The sequence below is a fragment of the Alosa sapidissima genome, chromosome 3, assembly GCF_018492685.1.
Source record: "Alosa sapidissima isolate fAloSap1 chromosome 3, fAloSap1.pri, whole genome shotgun sequence".
Lineage (NCBI taxonomy): Eukaryota > Metazoa > Chordata > Actinopteri > Clupeiformes > Clupeidae > Alosa > Alosa sapidissima.
The window spans coordinates 40,113,816-40,138,815 of NC_055959.1; the positions used below are offsets into that span (position 1 = coordinate 40,113,816).

Below are 25,000 nucleotides of genomic sequence, written 5' to 3' on the forward strand. Positions count from 1 at the left end.
AGAACACAGTTGTTAATTTGCATGCATGAGTATTAAATGTAATTTGCACTGTGGTGCTGATGATACTTTAGTGAACACCGAGCTGTACTGTCATTCTCTCACACACACATACACACACACACACACACACACTCACACACACACACACACACTAAACTGGGACACTGTTTCCAGGAGTCTCCCAGCAGAATTTCTGTTCTGTGGTGCCGTGTTGCATGATGTGCACGCAGGGGAGGAGCGGATCTGTGTGTGTGTGTGTGTGTGTGTGCGTGTGTGTGCGTGTGTATGTGTGAGACAAGGAGACAAGCACCGAGGCTGTGTCAGTTTTCTGCATGTAACGAAAGAAGACCATATGAACTAGTCATACAATAGAATGTGGCGTCACACTCACACTAAGATTTGATTTGATCTTGACTGAGTGTGTGTGTGTGTGTGCTGGCGCTCACACTAAGATTTGATTTGATCTTGACTTGTTTTCAAGGCTGAAAAGTCAACATATACTAGCCTACTGTGATTGAAATAAAAAAATATAATTAATTAAATTATCACCTAATGTCACATATAAGGAAAGAACGATTTATGTTTAATTTAGGCTAAATTCTAATATTGTGTTGGTCATACTATAGAATAATGTATTGCTGTCTGTTGAAAAATATTGCATATTAAATCACAATTGCAATATTGGTCCAAAAAAATCACAATTAGATTATTTTCCAAAATCATTCAGCCCTTATACACACAGAAACACACACACACACGCATGCATGCACAAACAAGCAACATGAACAAATAAACACACATACACACACACACGCATGCATGCACAAATAAACAAGCACACATACACACAGGAACACACACACACACGCACACGCACAAATAAACAAGCACACACACACACACACACACACACACACACACACACATGCATGCACAAATAAACAAGCACACATACACACAGGAACACACACACACACACACACACACATGCATGCACAAATAAACAAGCACACATACACACAGGACCACCCACAAACAGGCATGCATGCATACATAAACAAGCACACATACAGTACACACACACACACACACACACACACGCATGAATGCATAAACAAACAAGCACACATACACATAGGAACACACACACACACACACGAATACACACAGCTAAATGACACAATTTAAAATATGCACAAATACAGAGCACACACACATAACTCAGAATCACAACACACACACACACACACCTCAGAACCGCAACACACACACACGCACATACACACACACACCTCAGAACACACGCAGTTCAAAACCGCAACACATAGACAGCTCAGAACCATAATATACATTCAAATCAGCAACACACACAGAACTGCAACACACACAGTTCAGAACCGCAACACACACATTTCAAAACGGCAACACACACACACACATACACACACACACACACACACCTCAGAACGGCAGCACACACACAGCTCAGAACCGCAACACACACACACACACACCTCAGAACAGCAGCACACACACAGCTCAGAACCGCAACACACACACACACACACCTCAGAACAGCAGCACACACACAGCTCAGAACTGCAACACACACACACACGGCGCCCAAAGCGCTTCACAGTGAAGGGGAACCCCACTAACCACCACCAATGAGTAGAACCCACCTGGAGAACCTCACTAACCACCACCAATGAGTAGCCCCCACCTGGAGAACCTCACTAACCACCACCAATGAGTAGCACCCACCTGGAGAACCTCACTAACCACCACCAATGAGTAGCACCCACCTGGTGATGCACAGCAGCCATTATAAGTAAATAAGTAAATAAGTAAATAAGTATATATACTCTTTTGATCCCGTGAGGGAAATTTGGTCTCTGCATTTATCCCAATCCGTGAATTAGTGAAACACACACAGCACACAGTGAACACACAGTGAGGTGAAGCACTTTTTGGAGGCAGCTGTGGCCTACTGGTTAGCGCTTCGGACTTGGAACCGGAGGGTTGCCGGTTCGAGCCCCGACCAGTAGGCACAGCTGAAGTGCCCTTGAGCAAGGCACCTAACCCCTCACTGCTCCCCGAGCGCCGCTGTTGTTGCAGGCAGCTCACTGCACCGGGATTAGTGCTTCACCTCACTGTGTGCTGAGTGTGTTTCACTAATTCATATACTACTATACTATACTATACTATACTAGCACTAACCCAGAACATGAGCTGCCTGCTACAGTGGATCTGACAGGTCTTTCAGCATCATCACATCATCAGTGGATCTGACAGGTCTTTCAGCATCATCAGCCTGTTGGCCAGGCAACCCAGCAGAACTTCATCAGACCCTGTTGCCCAGGCAACCCAGAATCCTGCATCTTTCACCTGCCACTGGTCCAGAGCCCCTTGGTGCCATCAGATCCCACCATCCGAACTGCCTGGACGCCACGTGGGCACTTCCCCTCGGTCAGCATCTTCTGGACTCCCACGACACGCAATGCCAGCTGCTGCCAGCTTCCACTCTTCAGTCCCTGCTGCTACTGCTGCCCCTGCGGCTGCTACTGGTGGCATTAAGCTGGCACAGTGTGCTGCTACTGGTGGTGGCTATAGGCTCTGGGCACCTGAGTGTGTGTGTGTGTGTGTGTGTGTGCTGGTGGCTCTGGACACCTGAGTGTGTGTGTATGCTGGTGGTGGCTATAGGCTCTGGGCACCTGAGTGTGTGTGTGTGTGTGTATGTGTGTGTGTGTGTGTGTGTGTGTGCTGGTGGCTCTGGACACCTGAGTGTGTGTGTATGCTGGTGGTGGCTATAGGCTCTGGGCACCTGAGTGTGTGTGTGCGTGTGTATGTGTGTGTGTGTGTGTGTGTGTGTGTGTGTGTGTGTGTGTGCTGGTGGCTCTGGACACCTGAGTGTGTGTGTATGCTGGTGGTGGCTATAGGCTCTGGGCACCTGAGTGTGTGTGTGTGTGTGTGTGTGTGCTGGTGGCTCTGGACACCTGAGTGTGTGTGTATGCTGGTGGTGGCTATAGGCTCTGGGCACCTGAGTGTGTGTGTGCGTGTGTATGTGTATGTGTGTGTGTGTGTGTGTGTATGCTGGTGGTGGCTATAGGCTCTGGGCACCTGAGTGTGTGTGTGTGTGTGTATGTGTGTGTGTGTGTGTGTGTGTGTGTGCTGGTGGCTCTGGACACCTGAGTGTGTGTGTATGCTGATGGTGGCTATAGGCTCTGGGCACCTGAGTGTGTGTGTGCGTGTGTATGTGTGTGTGTGTGTGTGTGTGTGTGTGTGTGTGTGCTGGTGGCTCTGGACACCTGAGTGTGTGTGTATGCTGGTGGTGGCTATAGGCTCTGGGCACCTGAGTGTGTGTGTGTGTGTGTGTGTGTGTGCTGGTGGTGGCTGGTGGCTGGTGGCTCTGGGCACCTGAGTGTGTGTGTGTGTGTGTGTGTGTGTGCTGGTAGCTATAGGCTCTGGGCACCTGAGTGTGTGTGTGTGTGTGTGTGCTGGTAGCTATAGGCTCTAGGCACCTGAGTGTGTGTGTGTGTGTGTGTGTGTGCTGGTGGCTATAGGCACCTAAGCCTGTGTGTGTGTGTGTGTGTGTGTGTGTGCTGGTAGCGGCTCTGGGCACCTGAGAGTGTGTGTGTGTGTGTGTGCTGGTAGATAGGCTCTGGGCACCTGAGTGTGTGTGTGTGTGTGTGTGTGTGTGTGTGTGTGCTGGTGGCTCTGGGCACCTGAGTGTGTGTGTGTACAGAACACAGAACACAGAGGACAGGACAGGGTCATACGAGAGAGGGAGACAGAGAAAGAGAGAAAGAGAGGGAGACCGAGAAAGAGAGAGAAAGAGAGAAAGGTCTCAACACACACACTAGGGGTGGGCGATGTCGTCTGCGATAATATCGTGATTGTTGTTTTAACGATGTGCAAATTGTCATTATCGAGTATTTAAATTACTTATGGGGGAAAAAACACTCGAAATCACGCAGTGAAGACTCATACATTCATAGGAGGTGTATGCGGGAGAAGCCCCTGGCTGCAGCAGAGCAAGTGTCACGTGATCACTATTGGGTCACAACGTTGTCACAAGCACGCCTAATGTTTATTTTGTGCAGCAAGAGTAGCCTATTTGGGATTTTATGCTGCTACTTCTGTTCAAGTAGCATTGATGAGACAGTCACGTTTTTTCCTACACGGTATTATATGGAGAGAAAACATTAGCCTTTGAGTATTTTAATAGTCAGTTGTAAACAAAGAACTATTCTCATGGAACTCTTGTAAATAGACTGAAGTTAGCTCTAAATATCTACGTTTACCGATTATGCTAACCGTTAGCATCTCTATGGGATTTCTCATATACATTAGCCATAAGCTAACACATTAGTTTCTATTCTGTAACTTGGAATGCTAGCCTACATGATTGCAATTAACCCTTGTGTTGTCCTCAAATCTTACCGACACTCTTTATCCTTGGGGTCAATTTGACCCCAGCTAAATAAACCCTCAGAAAATGATTATAATTCATATTGTTACCCAGTTTTTTTGTGACAGGTACTTAACAAGAGTGTAATAACCACCATCAAAAGCCCTACAAAACAATCCCACCCCCCCACACCCCTTTATGAACCTTGGAACCCTGGCTGGCAATATTGCCCATCCAGTGTCAGCAGCCCAAAGGCTTGCTGTTGCTTCCCCTTTTGACTTATACAGTCCTGCCAAAATGACTTATATGTAATAAGTACTTGTGTATGTAATAATGATAATAACAATATGTTCTCATACTATTCAAATAATAATATCCATAATGTGTCAAATATTCATGTATCTTATGTTTCATACAGCTGGGGTCAAACTGACCCCAAGGAACATCAATGTACAAAATATTTGTACAGGACATTGAAAACATATTATTGTAGAAATTTCATGCTAACTCTGTTGTACCCTTCAATTGAGGAAAAGCAAAAAAAAAAATTGAACCATATATTTTATGATGTTAAACGTTGCTTGGGGTCAAATTGACCCCAAGGATAACAGGAGGGTTAAACAAAACATCGAAGGAAATAACTGAGATGTACTCTGTTGGTCTGCTTAGTTTTACAGTGAATCCTATGTAAAGGTTTGAAAGGAACTTCAGCTTCAGACTTTCTCTTGGGAAACTGTTAGGCCTATTCATCTTCTCTAATGTAGCTGGCTAGACCATGTCATTGCCACACACACAAGTGGGGGCAGAATTGGAAATCTACATACAGTGACAATGCATTGGTTGATTTGGTTAAAAAGTCACAGGTTAGGTTATTGGTTATTATTGTAAAGATGCTATTCATAAATAATGAGCTGTTAAGTAACTCAGACTTTAACAAAACATTTTTTTTAAAGGATATCGACTAATTATCGTTATCGTCAAAATCACAAAAAATATTGAGATATTACTTTTTGTCCATATCGCCCACCCCTAACACACACACACACGTCACAAGAAACAGCATCAACACACACCACTTCATGAGCAATAAGAAACAGCATCAACACACACCACTTCATGAGCAATAAGAAACAGCATCAACACACACCACTTCATGAGCAATAAGAAACAGCCTCATCAAACACACACCACTTCATGAGCAATAAGACACAGCCTCAACACACACCACTTCATGAGCAATAAGACACAGCATCAACACACACCACTTCATGAGCAATAAGAAACAGGCTTCTGGCACAGAACTCTGATGTCATCACTGATGTCATCGCTTTAAAACCACTCTGAGCCCTTTCATGTTTCTGTGGGGAGACATGAGGATGTTTCTCTCCCTCTCTCTCCATCTCTCCCTCTCTCCATCTCTCCCTCTCTCTCTCTCTCTACTCCCTCTATCTCCCTCTCTCTCTCTCTACCTCTCTATCTTTACTCTCCCTCTCTCTCTCTCTCTACCTCTATCTTTACTCTCCCTCTCCCTCTCTCTCCTCTCCCTCTACACTCATTCACTCTCTCTCTCTCCCCCCACTCCCTGCCATATAAAAGTAATGATTATTTAATTATTTAATTATTTAATTATTTAACCACTGTCCCTTGCCTTATGGTATTCGGTGACGTATTTGGCAGCCAGATTGGCTGTGTGTCCCTGCTGTCCGAGTAAGACTGCCTCTCCACTCGTCTCCGTTACCCGTAGGTGCGTGAGCCCTGAGGTAGCCGTTCTAAGAGGCTTTGCAGACACTATCCACTGTCCCCTGCTTTGTGCCGGACAAAATACCCCCCCCCCACACACACACACACACACATCATCATCCCAGCACACGGCACCTGCACAAGGACACACAGGACAACACAGAGTGTGTGTATGGGTGTGTGTGTGAGTGTCTGTATGTGTGTGTGTGTGTGTGTATGGGTGTGTGTGTGTGTGTGTATGTAGACCTACTGTAGCTGTATGGGTGTGTAGTAGTGTGCGCTATTGTGGTTGTTTGTGTGTGTATGTGTGTGTGTGTGTGTGTGTGTGTGTGTGTGGTTGTATGTTGTGTAGCTGTTTATGGTGCACATATCCAGGGCTCAACACACACACACACACACACACACACAAGCATGCACACACACAACTGATATGCCTCTCTTTTGACCAGTGTAACTCAAAAAAAGAGTTCTCCTTCAGTACAGAGTAGTCTAGTCCTTTACACCATGGTTCTTAAACTGGGGGCCACCAAAAATATTGGAGGGGTAGCAAATTTAGTTTTAAAAAAAGTTTAAGAACCACTGCTTTAGAACATCAGTTCTGTTCAGTGCAGAGTAGTCTAGTCCCCACACACACAGTAAGATAGAATGGATTTACAACCATACATCCACAGGCGTCAGAAAGATGCCTCAGATCTCAACTATCAATGCAAAATGCCAGTTTGATCACCTGAGCGAGAGAGAGAGGGAGAGAGAGAGAGAGAGAGAGAGAGGAGGTAGCTCAGGACTTCTGAATGTCACTTTTGACACCGTTACTAGCGTGACCGCCTCGTGCGTGCACCTACACACAAATCCGGTTCGCGACCCCGACGCCCCTGGCCTGCACCTAGCTAGTAGGATTTCTCTGACATACCAGTGTTGACCGCACGCACACACACACATACACACACAGAGACAGACACACACACAGAGACACACACAGACACACACACTCAGACATTCAAAGTTCATCCAGTTGTGTTTAATAATGATGCAGGCCTAGGCTAGGTTTTCGGTTTGACAATGCCCAATATCACACCTCCCTTTCCTGATCGTTATAACCTACCAAATGTGCCAGTACCAACGCAAATGCATGACTGAGAACTAGCGAAATCTAACGGCAACACGTAGCCTATTCAACCGAGGATTCGAACCTATTCTGCAGACGCACTGCGTTGCTCCACGAGCAAAGCGGAACAGCGCTGATCTTTACCTTATAGCATTCGATATCAGGAGGGCTTCCTGTCTAAGGATCTTCAGGATATCTGCAGCTCAACCTAATCCCATCGAACATCACGATGTCGCTCAGAACCACCGTCCGGGAGCGGGAGCCAGAATGCGTCCAACCGACAACTTTTCCCCAAGACGCGCTGCTCGTCGGCCTGCGTCTGCCGTTAGCTGAATTTTCTCCATTACTCTGATTCTAACGCAGAGATCACGAGCCGGGAACCGGCCGACGCGCTCTTTCTGAAAATTTACCCTATTTTTAGTGTCCGGCCATAAGAACTCAATTGGATTACCGGAGCGGTTTGGCAAGTCACCGATCTAGCCAATCAGCGCCGCGAGGCCTCCTCGGACGCGCTCGCGTTAATCCCTGTGAGCGAGGTGCCGGTCCTCTCACAGATAATTAACCCACATCACAGCATCATCACTTTCCCACACCCGCTACGGCCTTCACCCAGTAGCCAGTTATTGCGCCCAGCTCATACCAACTTTCCCTTCAGATTATTTATGAAACAACTAAAGTAGCCTCTGAGGTTATGAACGATTACGCAGTATTTTAGACTGACATATATTAGTCATATGAAGCGCATCTGCTGGTTTGGGTTTAGGTCTGTTGCTGATTGCAGGTATTTTATTTCAATTCGCAATCAAGTCCTAGAGGCCCACACAAAGATAGTCACACAAAGATAGTCACACAAAGAGAAGTGTGGACAAGATCATACGGGAAGGGGAATAGCCATAGACATAATATACATAGACGCCGCATTGGCTGCTGGAAACAAGAAATGCGGCCGCCATCTTGGACCGGTCATACTCCTCGTTGCGTTGCAGCAGAAGACACACTGTGCAGCATGTTCCTTCTCAAATCGGCGGACCATACTCGGGGGATTTACTTTTCACAAGTAAGATTTAACATAACCGTACTATTAGTTGTATTTTGTGAACAGAATATTACCAGAGCTGAGAAGGAGCAATCTTTGATATGTATGAAAATCGTAGCCATCTAGCTAGGCTATGTTTACTCGGTGTTCACCCGGCTATGAACTGAGACTTGATAAGTCATATTCCATAACACTGACTTAGATTACAACTGACACAAGAAGGCTATTGTAGAAATAAATCATACTAGATTTGGCCGGCGAATTTTACACAAGTGGCACAGACTAGCCTATTGGGCAATTGCTAGCTGCTACTTGTAGCCTAAGTGTGTTGGTGGTAGCCTCACTATTTCCTAAATAAAGTAACTTTTCAATAGCTCAAGTTCTTTATTTATCAAGTAGCTTAGCCAGACAAGCTACACTTTTCTTGTCATGTGAAATTAGCACAATTTAAAGTAGCTTCCTATGTAGTGAACTAGCCTACTGCTGTGTTTGTGTTAGGCTACTAATACATTTGACTGGGTGGTAGTTTTGTGTAGTGTTTTATTCATGGCAGAGTAACTGATAGTTTAGCTCACTAAAATTCCGAAGTAGCTTGCCCAACACTGTATTATTCACATGTCATTTACCCTAACAAGAATAAGATGCCTCTCAAATTCCTTTTCATTCATTTATTTATTATTTTGTATCACTCCAGAACAACTGCCTTGTTCAAGAAGACTGTGAATGAACTGAACGGTCTCCTCACACCCCTGGAACTGAGGAAGGTGCAGCTCTTCATTGCAGTACTGCAGGGCATCTGCTACACTGTGACTGAATGTTTGATTTATGAGCTCCACCTTCATCACCTGCATTCGCCACTCTGTGTCCCATTTTCCCATCGTCTGGTTGACTCAGTCCTCTTTTATGGAGTTTACCCAGTTTACTATGCCATCTTATTTGCCCACCTGCTGTCTGAAGCACTTTTGTTCTCAGCCAAAGTGTACCCAAGCAATTTTAGCAAGGTGGGAACATACAAAATGACATGCACCAGTTGTCAAAATCATAGAACTAACTGCATGACGGTAACTCTGTCTCACTGAGCCTGTGAAGACACTCCCTGATTCTTTACTGATTGCAATGAACGGGTTGATCTTAGCAGTTTCTAAAATGTTTCTTAATTCCTTTTTATTTAATCTCTTCATTGGGGCAGGAACCTTTCTGTGAACTGTAAATAACAGATGCTGTTGATGAACCCATTGACACTGTACAAGTGACAAGTCACCTTTTTGTCTTGAATTGATGAACTGTTACACTTACTATGCCAAACCAATGTCTGTTTTTTAAGGATCAGAAACAAACCTACAAACTTGCATTTTACAATATTTATGGAACTTGTCTAACAAATGCTGTTGATATTGAACCCAGTTACTCCATTTCCTTTATGCCACACCAATGTCTGTTCATCACTTTATTTTTGATGGCACTGAACTGAAAATGTTAATGGATTTTTTTTCTGTCAATTTAACTAATTAAAACTTGTATCAAACCAGTTTTTGTCTATGCTGTCAAACGTGGATTAGTTATGTTCCCAGTTTTTATATTGGATGTCATCACTTTATAATATATCAGAATATTCTATTACTGTTAAGCCCACTATGAATATTAAAATACACACAACCATGTTTCCTGTATCATACAGCTTTTCTACTGGGAGGTTTACAACTTATTCTGAGTCAATTTACCCAAGTTTGTCACTAAACCACATAGGCCTACTTGGAATACCCCTCAGATGTCTGAATGGCACTGATCTCACTTAAATGTTTTATAATTTATAATTGATTAAAATACGCTAAATCATGTGTCCTGTAGCATAGCTACATGTATGACCTTTGCAGCAAAAAAATACGCGTGAGAATCTGTTCGGTATTCAGTGAGATATGATTAATTAAGTGTGCTGACAGCTCATCTCACCGGCCAAACAGATTACACTGAGTGGAGTGGATGACCGGTCCAAGATGGCGGCTCCAAATCTCGTCAGCGCTAGTAAGGAGTAGCGGTCGATGCGGCGTCTATGGATATTATGTCTATGGGAATAGCTACTGTACGTGTGTTAAACTTGCTGGGATAGCCTACTGCGTGTTAAACTTGCTGGGATAGCCTACTGCGTGTTAAACTTGCTGGGATAGCCTACTGCGTGTTAAACTTGAGGATAGCCTACTGCGTGTTAAACTTGAGGATAGCCTACTGCGTGTTAAACTTGCTGGGATAGCCTACTGCGTGTTAAACTTGCTGGGATAGCCTACTGCGTGTTAAACTTGCTGGGATAGCCTACTGCGTGTTAAACTTGAGGATAGCCTGTTTAACTCGCTGGGCTAGCGGCAGTGAAGGGAAATGTAAACAGTGTTAAACTCGCTGCACCTATATGTGTTGAACTCGCTGGGATAAACTATGTGTTGAACTCGCTGGGATAGCCTAGCTGTAAAGAATGTAAATAGCAGTGTATAGGCCTATGTGTTTCTCAAAACTGGGATGCGAGCCGGACGGATTATGATGTTGGGTTGGGGGAGCTACCAGCAAGGTCAGCACGCTGAGTGTGTGGTAGTCTCGTGCGTGGTTACGGTCGTCCTAGGATTTACCTGGAGATTAATAACCCAATGAAGCGATATTTAAGAAGAAGTAGGCTAGCTCTACTGGTGTCAGATTCTGGTATGGAGGTATAGGGGGGCAACATAGTCATAGTAGACTAGCCTATACATGACAGCCCCTGCCTGTGGTGTGCAAATAAATGTTTAGTAGGCCTGTAGGTCAGATTGGCAAGACTAATTAGCCAGCAGAATAAAATAAGTATACAGCCAGTCTAGATTTTATCAGGCGACACTGACATGCTTTCCAACAAGATCACTAGATCACAGGAATAATTGCTAGCACTGGAGAGATCATAACATCACCCCTGACAAGTATAGGGACTTGTCTATATTAAAGCACTGGGCCTACTGTTTTAGAAGAATGGAATTATATTTGACCAACTCAAAGTTTCATGACATTATTTAGACATCGCACACATTTCAAATTGGCCCCTGGAGCGCAGAGACTGCCTACGTCAGAGGCACGCACAGATTAGGTGACGTGTGACGCATGTATCCTGCGGTGTCGGGCCTGCTAGTAGTGGATTGCCGTGAAGCCCGAAGGTTGTTTCTCCAGACCAACAACAAAAACAGTGCAAGCGTACTGCCGCGAATGGAAGCGAAGAGTGGCTGACTGCCTTTCACTGATATCGTTTAATACCCCGTTTTCGTGGAAGGGGTGAGTATCCTTGACCCACATTAAACGACATGTTATTGTTGGTATCTTGTGGGGGAGGGTTTAGCGACAGGACGACACACCGTATTGAAACACTAGCCAGTTTACCTTGTAGCTCGAGCTAGCGAGCGAGATAGCTAACGTTATCATTACCCCGAGTGCATAGCCAGCTTTAGGTAAATAATTGATGCAGTTTTAGTCGAACAGGTTATGTCAGCATCTGTATTACTGCAGCTGAAGTGGCGATTAGCTGTTCATGTTATAACCGCTGTCTAACCTCCTTTATCATGATCAGATCATGCCCAGTAATGTGGCGTTTAGGCTGAAACTGGCATAGGACTAATGTTACTCTGTGGCTAGGAGCGATTTAGCAAGCTATGTTGGCTAACCAGTTACTCAACCATCTAGATTTGTGGAGCTTGGTTGTGACCCACACGATTTCGCCTGAGGAAAAACAGTGATATTTTCAACACTAACACTATGCGTTGTCAGTTGTCTGTTAGTTTGACTAAGAACGGCTTGTGGAGAATGTGAATCGGCCGCATTAAAAGTCAAATGTCACTGCAGCTCGTTCCGTCCGCTCGCTCGGTAGTGGAGGTGTCAGCATGCCAGCGCTAACTTAGCGTTTGGCCGCAGCTCTGCTGGACACTGCACCTTTTCGCTGGTCATTTCATTTCATAGGTTTCATTTGTGCTTGGTGAGATTACTATAAGTGCGCCTTCGGCAAGCCCAGCTGCATAGCTGCCAGTCTGTATGCGAAGCTGTAATTTCTGCAGCAAGGTAGCGTTCGGCTGTTTCAATTAGCCAGGAGACTGGCGCTCTAATTGCCGCCTGTCACAGTCTAATGGTGTAGCTAGGCTGCTAATAATTAGCGCTACGCCCTTTTCCGACACGTTTGGAAACATTCGTCGGATGATCGATGTCTAAGGGGAACGAACTGGCCCGGGCTTCTGCGGCGGTGTGTGTGTGTGTGCGCGCGCGGTCAACACCTTGGCAGCATCGCGTTGTTGTTGACATTCGGGCGCGGTTCCTTGGATCGGCTTCTGATCATAAATAAGCTGGTAGAATTCTACCAGAGTCACGTCTGAAACGGAGATGGCTGCTGCTCAGAAGAAAATTGGCACATTTTTTAGGGTAGGGTGCGATCTTGCTTTGCTTTCAAACTGCCTTGTGTTGTTTTTCGTCATTATAGTTATTTTTTTTTTTTTTGCAAGGCGCAGTTGGATTTCTCTTTAAGACGTTGCACCACTGCGCGCGCGTGTGTGTGTGTGTGTTGATACTGGCCTTGTAACCGTACATGTCAGGTAGCTTTCCGCGTCATGTGTGAAATGTTGACAAACCAGCTTGGCTCTGCTAGAGACACGGGACATTTGGTCTCGGGGCATGTAGTGTTCTCTGCTTGTGTTTGTGCTGATGTCGGATCGCTTTTGACAGTTTGACGTACAGCGTCACGTAGGAAACTGCTAGTAGCTGTGCGAGTCTCGCGCTTGTTCAGCTCAAATCTGTCGGTCACCGGCTCCGCGCTGATGGACGTTAACAAGCTGCCTGCCGTTACATCACCGCCTCTGCGACTGTATCGCGCGGCCTATGCTGCATGAGCTCAGACAGGGGCGCCTGCAGGAATTAAGGCTATGGTACGCACCCCCGGGCAAAAAAAAAAATCACGCGTGGACAATATCCGTTTCCCGGTTTACATAGCATAGCAACAATACAATGCAATAATACAACAACAACGTCTTCAATGACCTATTCATTTAGACAACTTGATACAGCCCTATACAGGCTAAAGTTACCTTTAGTTTTGTTCTAGCTTACCGTGACGTCTGGCTTTAAACAGCCGTCTAATGCAGTCTAACGTTCTGACAAGCAATTGCCTACCTTGTTCTTGCCCATCTGGAATAACTCCTAGCTTTGCTGCCTCCATTCTTTCTGTTTTCGTTGTTTAAACTTGTGATATCCATGATGAGTATTGAGTTAGTGAATTAGCTCAACATTGTGTGCTGATAATATAGATAGCCGAGTAAAAGAAAACAAGTAGCCTAGTTGCGTGCCTGCGTGCGTATTCTCTCTCTCCTGCTCAAACAAAATGTGTGCGCGTTGTTCACTAACTTCAATAGAAAATTGTAAATTGTAGCCTGATGGCATGCAGCTAATGGAATACTGTCCATAGTTGGGAAGGTATGGTGGGCCAAAACACACACACACAGGACATTTTCTCTTGTTGAGTAGCCTGATGGTACGCACAGTGCGTACGGACGTACACCTGCAGGCGCTCCTGAGCTCAGATGTGGTGCTGTGTGAAGCTGAATGATGAGCTGGTATTGCCTCTCTCTTCCTCTCTCTCTCTCTCTCTCTCTCTCTCTCTCTCTCTCTCTCTCTCTCTCTCTCTTTCTTTCTTTCTTTCTTTCTTTCTTTCTTTCTTTCTTTCTGTCACTTTTTGTATTCTCAGCCCCCTCTCTCTGTCCACATCAGCATGACGCGGCCCTGATGTGGCCCTGACGCGGCCCTGATGTGGCTCTGATGTGTTTCAGCATCACCTGCTCTGTGTTCTCAGTTCTCCTCTAGCAGAGTCACTCACACACACACACACACACACACACACACACACACTGTATGTATTTCCAATGGGGCAGAATAACTTTGTGTGTGCGTGTTTGTGGCTGTATTTCCATGGGCAGAGACACTGCTTGCGTGCGTGTGTGTGTTTGCATGCGTGTGTGTGTTTGCATGCGTGTGTTTGTTTGTTTGTGTGCGTGTGTGTGTTTGCGTGCGTGTGTGTGTTTGCATGTGTTTGTTTGTTTGTTTGTGTGTGTGTTTGCGTGCGTGCGTGTGTTTGCGCGCGTGTGTGTGTTTGCATGCGTGTGTTTGTTTGTTTGTGTGCGTGTGTGTGTGTTTGCGTGCGTGCGTGTGTTTGCGTGCCTGTGTGTGTTTGCGTGTGTTTGCGCGTGTGTGTGTGTGTTTGCATGCGTGTGTTTGTTTGTTTGTGTGCGTGTGTGTGTGTTTGCGTGCGTGCGTGTGTTTGCGTGCCTGCGTGCCTGTGTGTGTGTGTGCACGCCACTGCATGTATTTCCATAGGGGCAGAGCAACGGGGTTGAAAAGGCCCCTCCACTCAAGTTTATACAGCCTAGTCCTGCAAGTTCTCTTACATGCACACACCACACACACACACACACACACACACACACACACACACACGCGCACACAGTGGGCCCGGAGTTCTCTTTGCAGATGAATCCCTTGTGTGTGTGTGTGTGTGTGTGTGTGTGTGTGTGTGTGTGTGTGTGTGTGTGTGTGTGTGTGTGTGTGTGTGTGTGTGTGTCACGTGAGCTATCAGTCGAGCCTTTTCAGTAGCTGTCTTCGAGGTGCTTGAGGCTGTTGCTTTCGTGTGTGTGTGTGTGTGTGTGTGCGTGCATTGTGAGTGAATGAGTGAATATCTCTGGACAGACACTGAAGGAAATGTACTGTGTGTGTAAGAGACAGTGTGTGAGGGTTAGACGTGTGTGTGTGTGTTAGGGGTGTAACGGTACATGTATTCATATTGAACCGAAATGGTATGAGCGTCACGGTTCGGTGCATGAATTTACACGGAGAATACACGGTATAAAAATACATAAAACTGAGGATTAATTAATGTAATGCGGAATAACTGTTAAATACGAGAGTTACAAGAGTTCTTTAGCGACACCTAACGCTAATCTGTAGCCTCGCCTTAGCTCTGAAGCTCTGATTGGGGCCTATGTTGTATTTTGTCAGGTCGTAGATCGAGTCAGTCAGTCAGAGATAGCAGCACGCGAGTGGTGGCAACCCACAAGAGTTACAGCCAGGACCTGCTGGTCTCTTTAAGATTGCAAGTTTGAGAACTTCAGTTACAGTAGTACAGGCGAGAGAGTGGTGGATAAGACGAAACTGTGTGTTTGGGTGCAGTGGTTGGGTATGTGAGTGGAAATATATCGAACATCCTACACATATTCGACGCCATCACCCAGATGATGTGTAGGCTACCAATCACTGAAACGAGAAAAAAAAACTTCCCCTGCGCTTCACCAGCCTTTGGATACACATACAAACAGGGCCAAAACCTATGGCTTAAATAAATGATTTCGTAATGACAGAAAGCTATGTAAATCGCGTGGTAATTACCTTTATGTTAGGGTAACTTGTAACTTCTCACATGAGGAGCTGGCAGTGTTAAGTGCATAGACAGCAAAAGAAAGTGTCAACGCTAACCAGGCTAATAAACAAACCATGCTATGGTGAGTTAACGTCTAAGGGTAAAGTAACGTGACTTCTAGTTGTAGTCTATTTATAAAATGAAAGGAGCAATTTCGTTTTTTAAAAGAAGGCAAAAATAGTGTGATATTTTCACAGCCAGTAGATTATTACTGTACACACACTAAAATATATTTAGGCAAATTGTAGACCCTTTCATATACAACTAAACACGGATGTTGAAGGTCTTGCTTAAGTGGATTTTTAAAAACCATTATTCTATCTAATTTGCACTTTCAGAAATAAGAGATGCTGTAGGCCTATTTTCAGTTTTATAGCTGATTGTCTTATTTTGTTTACAAGTTACAGATAGAGTCTGGATACTTATTGTACTGTTTACATCTTACACACTTCAGGCTGTTGCAGAGAGCTCAGGGCTCTCAGCTTCCCTCCATTGTGCGCACACACACACACACACACACACACACACACACACACACACACACACACACACACACACACCATCTCTCATGGCGGTTCTATGTGATGTGCTCTGGCCCGGAGGCACAGGGGAGAACAGTCATGCCATCTGACCTGTGGAAGAGCAGAGCGCAGGACTTTATTCTGACCTGCGTGAGAGCGCAGGACTTTATTCTGACCTGTGTGAGAGCAGAGCGCATGACTTTATTCTGACCTGTGTCGCCTGTACCCTGAGTTAAAACATGTACAGTGTGTGTGTGTGTGTGTCTGTCTGTCTGTCTCTTAGCCTAAAAGCGGCTCAGTATTGCCTAAAAGTATGAAGTATGATTTGATCTGTGTGAGAGAGAGAGAGAGAGAGAAAGATGAGGAGAGAGAAAGATGAGGAGAGAGAGAGAGAAGAGAGATTTCATCCCAGTGTTGCAGTGGGTTATTATTACACGGCCCTTCATAATGCTGCAGAATGCTCCATTCACTTTATTGGGCCATCCTAACGTTTAGAGGTCTGATAATTCTCGATAACAGACCGTTGCTAAGTATAACAGACCACTGTCAAGGAAAATGGGTTTTGTGCTTCTAATCCATGTCTTTCATATCACTACGCGAACTGGAACTCATTCAAAAGTGAAAGCAGACGGTTGATCAGCTGTGTTCTAAAGAATGTTTGATTCAAGTTCAGCGTGTGTTGTTGCAAACTATTTGTTTCTCAGCAAAAGCCACGATGAAACGGTAACAAAGGCTGTAGCCTAGGCTATGTAGGCTAAAGTCATATTGTGGGGAGTTTCTTGTTTCGTTTTGGCAAGTAGCCGTGTAATAAGCGGGATAATATTTAGAACGGCGGTCATTATCGGGAAATAGGTGTCCGCTGCGCGTCGGGTCCGGTTCGCCCCGTCGGGACCTATTTCCCGGTAATGACCGGCGTTCTATACATTATGCCGCTTATTACACGGCGTTCTATACATTATGCCGCTTATTACACGGCGTTCTATACATTATGCCGCATACATAGTTTCTCTCCCAAATCTCGTGTGTTTGTCTCTCCAGGCCCTGCGGCACTGTTATAACCCTATAGATTCTCGTGTGTGTGTGTCCAGGCCCTGCAGCACTCTTATAAACCTATAGATTCTCGTGTGTGTGTGTGTGTGTCCAGGCCCTGCGGCACTGTTATAACCCTATAGATTCTCGTGTGTGTGTGTGTGTGTGTGTGTGTCTAGGCCCTGCGGCACTGTTATAAACCTATAGATTCTTGTGTGTGTGTGTCCAGGCCCTGCGGCACTGTTATAAACCTATAGATTCTCATGTGTGTGTGTGTCCAGGCCCTGCGGCACTGTTATAAACCTATAGATTCTCATGTGTGTGTGTGTCCAGGCCCTGCGGCACTGTTATAAACCTATAGATTCTCGTGTGTGTCCAGGCACTGTTATAAACCTATAGATTCTCGTGTGTGTGTGTGTGTGTGTCCAGGCCCTGCGGCAGCGGCCGGTGTTGGAGGCCCAGTGCACCCTGCAGGCGTGGTCTGTCAGCATGAACAGGAACAAGCGGGAGAAGGAGTACTACAGCATCGAGGTGGGCGACTCCACCTTCACTGTGCTCAAACGCTACCAGAACCTCCGCCCCATCGGATCAGGAGCACAGGGCATCGTCTGGTGAGTGAGAGAGTGTGGGGGAATACACTTTCACTTTACAAATGTCATTCATATCTGTGAGGGGGCTGCGGTCCTGTGTGTGTTTGTGTGTTTGTGAGGGTGCTGCACACACTCACACACTCAGTCTTGTGTTTTTAGTGGTCAGGCTGGGACTGTTGGACCTTTACTCACACACACACACCAGTGTTGCGCGGTCCGCCGGAAATTAAGCAGTCGTCTGCGGATGACCGCAGTCACCCGCGGTTATGAGTCATAAAAAAAAATATTTTAATGATATTCGGGTCATTTGCGCGCGGGTCAGTTAAAATTAATTAAAGATATATTTTTAAAAAAATACTTAAAGAAGCCCTATGCAGGTCTGGTTATTCCTTCGCTGTTTCTGGGTTTTCGCCTGATTTGGGCTCGCATTTTTCACGACATAGCTCCCCCTGCAGCTTCGGTAGCAAGTGACTGCTACGCTAAACCCCCACTAGCTAGCGAGCTAGCCATCAAGAAACCAAGCTAAACACATACAGGGCTCACAATAAAACGTTCGAGCAAACACTTTGTTCAAAAGACTTATCAAATCACATTACAAAAACGAAGTTCACCCAAGGGTAGGCTACTTACAATTTCAACAGCAACAAAGCCAAGTTGGAGTCCGTTTTGCAGTCTTCTTAGAAACTACAATCTGACTACATTTTTGAGGCGCGATTGGATACTTCCGCTGAGTCACATCCGATGTGTTCGAACCGCGACCAGAAAGTTGCATATTCGTTTTTTCCGCGGAGAAGCACTAGGGCAGGGGTCACCAAATGGCGGACCGCGGCCCTGACGTGATCCTATCCGGACCCAGACCATAATAATTTAGATTTTCACGGAAGATTTCAAAGCTGCACTAAATGTTTCTTAGGTTAGGATAACAGCTTCAGGAACCATCATCTCGCTAGCTGCTACTCCAGTGAAATCTGTGCATTCTGATAAAGTCGAGTCAGTGAGTAAAGTTACTATGGTGAAGAGACTCACTGATAGCCGGACAGGGAAGAGGAGCGAGGAGAGGAGACGGGACGAGAAACAATCGGATGGATATGTAAGTTATTTTCAAATCATGGATTGCTCAAAGGGGAGAAAGCTAGACAGCGAGAACAGAGCTTTATATAACGATCGGCGCAATTACCACGCAGAACTGTCAACTAAATAGCTGTACGTTGGCATTGTGTTGGCGTTATGGGTGTGACAGTTTTGCGTAGGGCTGTCACTTTACGTTCGAAAATCGATTGCACAATCGATTGGACCAACCAACACAAGTTTCAAAAACTAAAAAAGGGAATTTAACCAAATATGTACACTTAATTTTAAACGAATTAAACAAATGAAAAAGATAGATGTAACAAAACTCAGGAACAAGCAGAAAAATAACAAAGAATTCCGAAGTGCAGTAAGCATTGCGAAAGCTAAAAGAAAATTCCCACCAATTTTACGCACCGGAAACAGCTTTTTCAATCGGCTGCTGTGCTGCTGGTGTTTTGCCAAAAAATTGAGGACAACGCGATCAACCTGTGTGACATGAGAGATACGAGTGATAGGCCCTAATAACTTGAGGAGTTCGATATGGAAGCACTTCGGGGTTTGGGTATATCAAACTATGGAGAAGGACAAAGCGGTATGCAAACTGTGCCGTCGTGAGTTCGTAGGCGAAATTTGTTTGACATTTCTAATTGTAAACGCAGCCACGGTGAAGCCTGCAGTAATGTTTTTCACTGATGTTATGGCAGTCCACTCTGCTTACTGTTTTTCGAGAATGTTGCACTCCTGTTTGTCATTGTGCACGAAACTTCACGCCATTGTGCGTCTTCAAGCGCCCCCTTTACGTTCGTCCTAATGCCTGTTAGTTGTTCGTGGATTGTCCTATATTTTGTGTTGAAAATTGAAACGTCTTTAGACATGAAAAATCAATTTTACATTTTATTACAATTATGTCTCAAGAATCGAACAGGATTTTTTCACAAAAGTGACAGCCCTAGTTTTGCGCGGAATTGCCCTGGACCGACTCCTATACATATTCTGAGGCGATTGTTAAAAGCGCCAATCTGAAGCTAGGCCTACCCATTCAACAGTGAACTGACACCACAGAATATTTACAATTTAATTAAGAGGGCAATATGATTGATCCACCACAATCTTAACACATCCATTCATTGCCTAACAACGTGATGTTCCTTAAAGGTTTCCAGGATTTCAGGTCAACATAAAAAAAAACAAAAAAAAAATAGAATTAAACTTGCTGATTGATGGGTTCAAGGAACCAGCTGTGGAATATCCATCCTTGTCTCAGCTCAAATCTTATTTTAAGTTCACGTTAAGATAGAATGCCAAGGCTACTCAGTTTTTCTCCCCAATTAGGGCCTACTCTTATCTTCCTTATTTTTCCTCATTTCAAATGTGGCCTTTAGGCTACTCATTTTATTTCACATTAAACATTAGGCCTAGGCCTACAACTAGGCTCCATCCATCCATCCATCCATCTATCCATCCATATATATATATATACGGTGGAGGAGGTGGAGGAGGTGGAGACGGTAGAGGTGGAGACGGTAGAGGAGGTGGAGACGGTGGAGGAGGTGGAGACGGTGGAGGAGGTGGAGACGGTAGAGGAGGTGGAGACGGTGGAGGAGGTGGAGACGGTAGAGGAGGTGGAGGAGGAGACGGTAGAGGAGGTGGAGACGGTAGAGGAGGTGGAGACGGTAGAGGAGGTGGAGACGGTAGAGGAGGTGGAGGAGGAGACGGTAGAGGAGGTGGAGACGGTAGAGGAGGTGGAGACGGTAGAGGAGGTGGAGACGGTGGAGGAGGTGGAGGAGGAGACGGTAGAAGTGGAGACGGTGGAGGAGGTGGAGACGGTGGAGGAGGTGGAGACGGTGGAGGAGGTGGAGACGGTGGAGGAGGTGGAGACGGTAGAGGAGGTGGAGGAGGAGACGGTAGAAGTGGAGACGGTAGAGGAGGTGGAGACGGTAGAGGAGGTGGAGACGGTAGAGGAGGTGGAGACGGTAGAGGAGGTGGAGACGGTAGAGGAGGAGACGGTAGAGGAGGTGGAGACGGTAGAGGAGGTGGAGACGGTAGAGGAGGTGGAGGAGGAGACGGTAGAGGAGGTGGAGACGGTAGAGGAGGTGGAGACGGTAGAGGAGGTGGAGACGCGAGAAGTTCAAATAATAGACACGCCTCCAGGAAAAGCCATATATGGGGAATATTTGGAAAGGTTCTTAAAGAAGATGACAGTAGTGCAAGTTATGTGTTCTGTACTTCTTGCGAAGCCATTTAAAAGTATGACAGCCACAAAAGAGGCACGACCAACATACAGTAACTCGTCATAAACGCGGCACTGGTAGACTCCGCCCTCCCAGCCAAACCGAGTAAGTGCAATTCCCAGACCTCAAGCAAGCAATAGATAGCTTTATATACTGACCTGGAACAGCTTTTTTAGACTAGGTACAAGACCTATTGCCAAGTCGCTCAGTAAAAATAATGCTGATACTTTGCCACCTGCCCGCGTTAATCTTTTTAATCTTTTAGCCTACAGCCGTGAGCAGGCGCCTGCAGGAATACATGTTATACAGGAATAAATGGTACACAGGCTACACAGCCATATCTACCGGTATGTATAGGCCATATAGGTTTGTGCATGCATAAAAGTTACCTTAGTTCGTTGTGCCTGTTACTTTAAACAGTGTATGTGCTTCAGTAAAGCTTTGTGCTTCATTCAGCCAACCAGTTCTTATCTGACGTTTTGACTAGAAATGTATCTCTCTTGCCTACCTTGCTGCCTTCACCATTTCTGTTTTCGAAAGAAAAATGTATGTCCATGACCATGGCCTTGAAATCTTGTCTTAGTGTTTAGCTAATCCTTTGCTGGTTGCGTGCGTGCTTGCGCTCTTATTCTCATTCTCTCTCCTGCGCAAACATTATGTCCTGCATATGTGTAGTTCTACTGCATAACGTTTCGCAAATAAATTAGTTTGTTTTACAGAAATGGCCTACTGCCACACTGCATGGTAGGCTATAACCAAAAGCACACATTTTGTAAATAGGCAAGTCGGGTATAATTTTGTCCTAATTAATATTCGTGGTCCGAGTTGTGGTCAGGTTGATAAAAATGTTGTGCCGCTTGTGACCAAACCCGCGCAACACTGACACACACTCACGGTTGCTCACTCACACACACTTGTGTTTCAGCTCGGCGTATGACCACAACCTGGAGCGCAATGTGGCCATTAAGAAGCTGAGCCGGCCCTTCCAGAACCAGACCCACGCCAAGCGCGCCTTCCGAGAGCTCGTCCTCATGAAGTGTGTCAACCACAAGAACGTAAGACACTCACAGACACACACATACACACGCACATGCCTATAGAGAATAGAACTATATTTGAGAGTGTGTAACCATATGTAGATATTGAGAGGTAGGGCATAAAAAAAAAAAAAAGGTTTGGTTCCTGTTGGTTGTCAGTTGAGGCCATGGGTCGGTAGGGAATTGTTTTTTCCCCCAGTGGCAGTAAGGGAAGAAAATCAGTCCCTCCAGGATTTCACAAGGTTTTTTGAGACTGTTTCGACCTAAAATGCCTGGATGGAAGTTGCGGTGTTTTTAGCTGTTTCTTGTGGAGAAATTGCGGGAGGAAGTGAAAATTGCAAAAATAGTTGTGATTTTTTTTTTTTTTAAATGTAGGGCAATTAAGGTTAGTAAGACCAAAATCACACTGATAATCTTGATGCTTATTAAAAAAGGATAATCAAAGGTAAACAGTAAGGATTACAGAAAATCAAAGTAGGCCTACTTTATTTGTGAAAATGCTTTGACTGAGGTAATTCACAAAGCAGTATAACCTTTCGTAGAACTGTCCAAAAAAGACAGTCACCTAAAGAGATGGCATCATGTCATATGTTTCAATACATTCATAAATTTTGTAATTCATATTAAGTTCATATCTTTTTAATAATTCATAGTCTGTGGCCTGCATAATTACTAATAGCCAAGTAAGTATTTTGTTTAATGTCATTACATAGGTGGTGTACGTCTAATTGACTGCCTGCCCCTTTAAGGACGTGAGAGTAGCCTAATTACATTTCTGAGTAGATTGGAAGGCTTGCATCTCACTGTGTTCGGCTACTAGTGTAAATCACTTTTTGCATAGTGCATTACGATATGTGGATGCAATTGGGAATGTCTTCTATGTCATTAGTTCAAATAAATGTTAAAAAAACAACTCGAATGAAATCATTCTTGGATCATAGAAGAGGTAAATGTCTTGCAATTTTATTAATTTCTATGATTTTGGTAGCACTACTCAAACTAAGCCCACAAGCTGGCAAACATGACATAAGCTAAAAGGACATATCCAGGTAAACGTTTGCCAATGGGTTGCATAGCCTACTCAAATGTCAGTAAACCAAGTAGGCCTTAGTTAACTTACTTTCATAGCCTAGGTAGGTTAGCAACACCAGGTTGAGAGATGCAAGTAAGCAGATCATTAACGTTAGCCTTTTATTTATTGTCATCAAAACTGCAGAGGAACGAACACATTAGGGCAGTCTTTGGTGTCATATGCAGAAGTAAGTGTGCCATCTGGCTCAATATTCTGCGTGAGGGACTGTTGTGGTAGGTGAAATTTCACGGTGAGACTACGATGATTGGTCAAATTTGCAAAAAAGTTGCGGTGTTTGGACAAAATTGCGAGTGCCTTGGTAAGTGACGAAAACAATCGTCTTCGTGAACAGCTGTGCATAGGCTACTTTGTAAAAGAGAGAATACGCTCATCCCTATACATAACGCAAGGGGTAATTATAGTTCGCCTTTTATTTGTGGATTTATTTAATGTAGCCTAGACTATTTAGTTTTATTTCTTCCCCAAGCTCATAAAATAAATTTGGGTCGCACATAAATTGACAGGGTCGGTCGGAAACCGGAACCCAAGAATTTTTTTTTTATGCCTAGTGTGTTACCTGTGTGTGTTTGAGAGGGAGTGTGTGTGTTCAAGAGAGAGTGTGGGTGTTACCTGTGTGTGTGTGTGTGTGTGTGAAGTCATGACGTGGTGCTGTGTGTGTGTTTCAGATCATCGGCTTGTTAAACGTCTTTACACCTCAGAAGACACTTGAGGAATTTCAGGATGTGTAAGTGACATTTATTCAACTCTGTGTGTATGTGTGTGGGGATATGTGTTAGGGCTTACAGACATACGTGTAAGACCGGAAGTTCTGCCGATGTTAAACGGTGGGGCCGTATATCTGAACAACATAAACGGTCATATGGAAGTCCGAACTTAGCCGTTTGTCCCCCCCCCAGTATTTCCTCCGGACATTATGTAAATGTGCTGTGTCTGAACGAAGCCTAGAACATGCGGTTAAAATTCACACCTAGCGAGAGGGCGTGTTGGTGACGTTTCTTTCGTGCGTCCATGTGGTTAGATCTGACTTAAATGCCAGTGTTATGATGGAGTGGCATAGTGCTGTCCAGAAAATCTCCGACCTGGAAAGATGCAGACATCACGGAGCTACTGTCCATGAGGGCAGACAGCATTGTGATAGAACACATGAAGGGAACGACACGTTAGCCTACAACTGCATGGCAAGGCCAAACGAATTCAGAAGACTGAATCATTATCAGCAGAAGGCGCTGAAAAGGCAGTAGCCTACAGCGACGTCGTTGACGACAATAACAGGAGTATTTAATAAATTGTTAGCCAGCACGGTCGGTTTTCTGTTCATTGATAGCCTTCTCATGACCTCACTGCTGAGCCCGATATTTGTTGAGCATAAATATGGCTAGAGAAAATGAAAACGAAGAAGAGCCAACTTTGTTCCAAGCTCCTTACGTAAATGCAATAGACACATGGGGAGAGGATGCTTTTGGAAAAAATAAACCATGAAAAAACGAACCACTTCATTGTTATGTTAGTATTTTGTTTGTTGTTTAAAAATGTGAAGGGGTCTATATGATGGTCTTGAAGTCTTGAGTTAGCCTACCGAATTGGCTGGTAGCCTATACCATAAAGTTTGTGCATACTCTCTCCAACGCAAACCAGATTTGGGTTCCATAGCCAAGTAATTCTGCTACATAACGTTGAAAACAGATA

The 25,000-nt window shown here is 44.9% G+C and overlaps 1 protein-coding gene across 5 annotated transcripts in view; it reads left to right on the forward strand.

Annotated features, from left to right (window-relative positions):
- Positions 1 to 11,405: 11,405 nt before the first annotated feature.
- Positions 11,406 to 25,000, forward strand: part of mapk8b (mitogen-activated protein kinase 8b) — a 29,231-nt gene continuing 15,636 nt past the window's right edge. For 3 of the 5 annotated variants that reach the window (XR_006030727.1, XR_006030728.1, XM_042086002.1), the window contains exons 1-4: positions 11,407 to 11,574; positions 17,722 to 17,903; positions 22,110 to 22,239; positions 23,980 to 24,038. Coding sequence is in view for 3 of the 5 variants with exons in the window: in XM_042086002.1 (XP_041941936.1) it covers positions 17,782 to 17,903; positions 22,110 to 22,239; positions 23,980 to 24,038 (311 nt within the window). In the remaining 2 variants the exon portion in view is untranslated. Of the gene's footprint in view, positions 11,575 to 17,721; positions 17,904 to 22,109; positions 22,240 to 23,979; positions 24,039 to 25,000 lie in introns of all 5 variants that reach the window. The other 2 variants (XM_042086003.1, XM_042086004.1) reach the window with 2 other exon arrangements.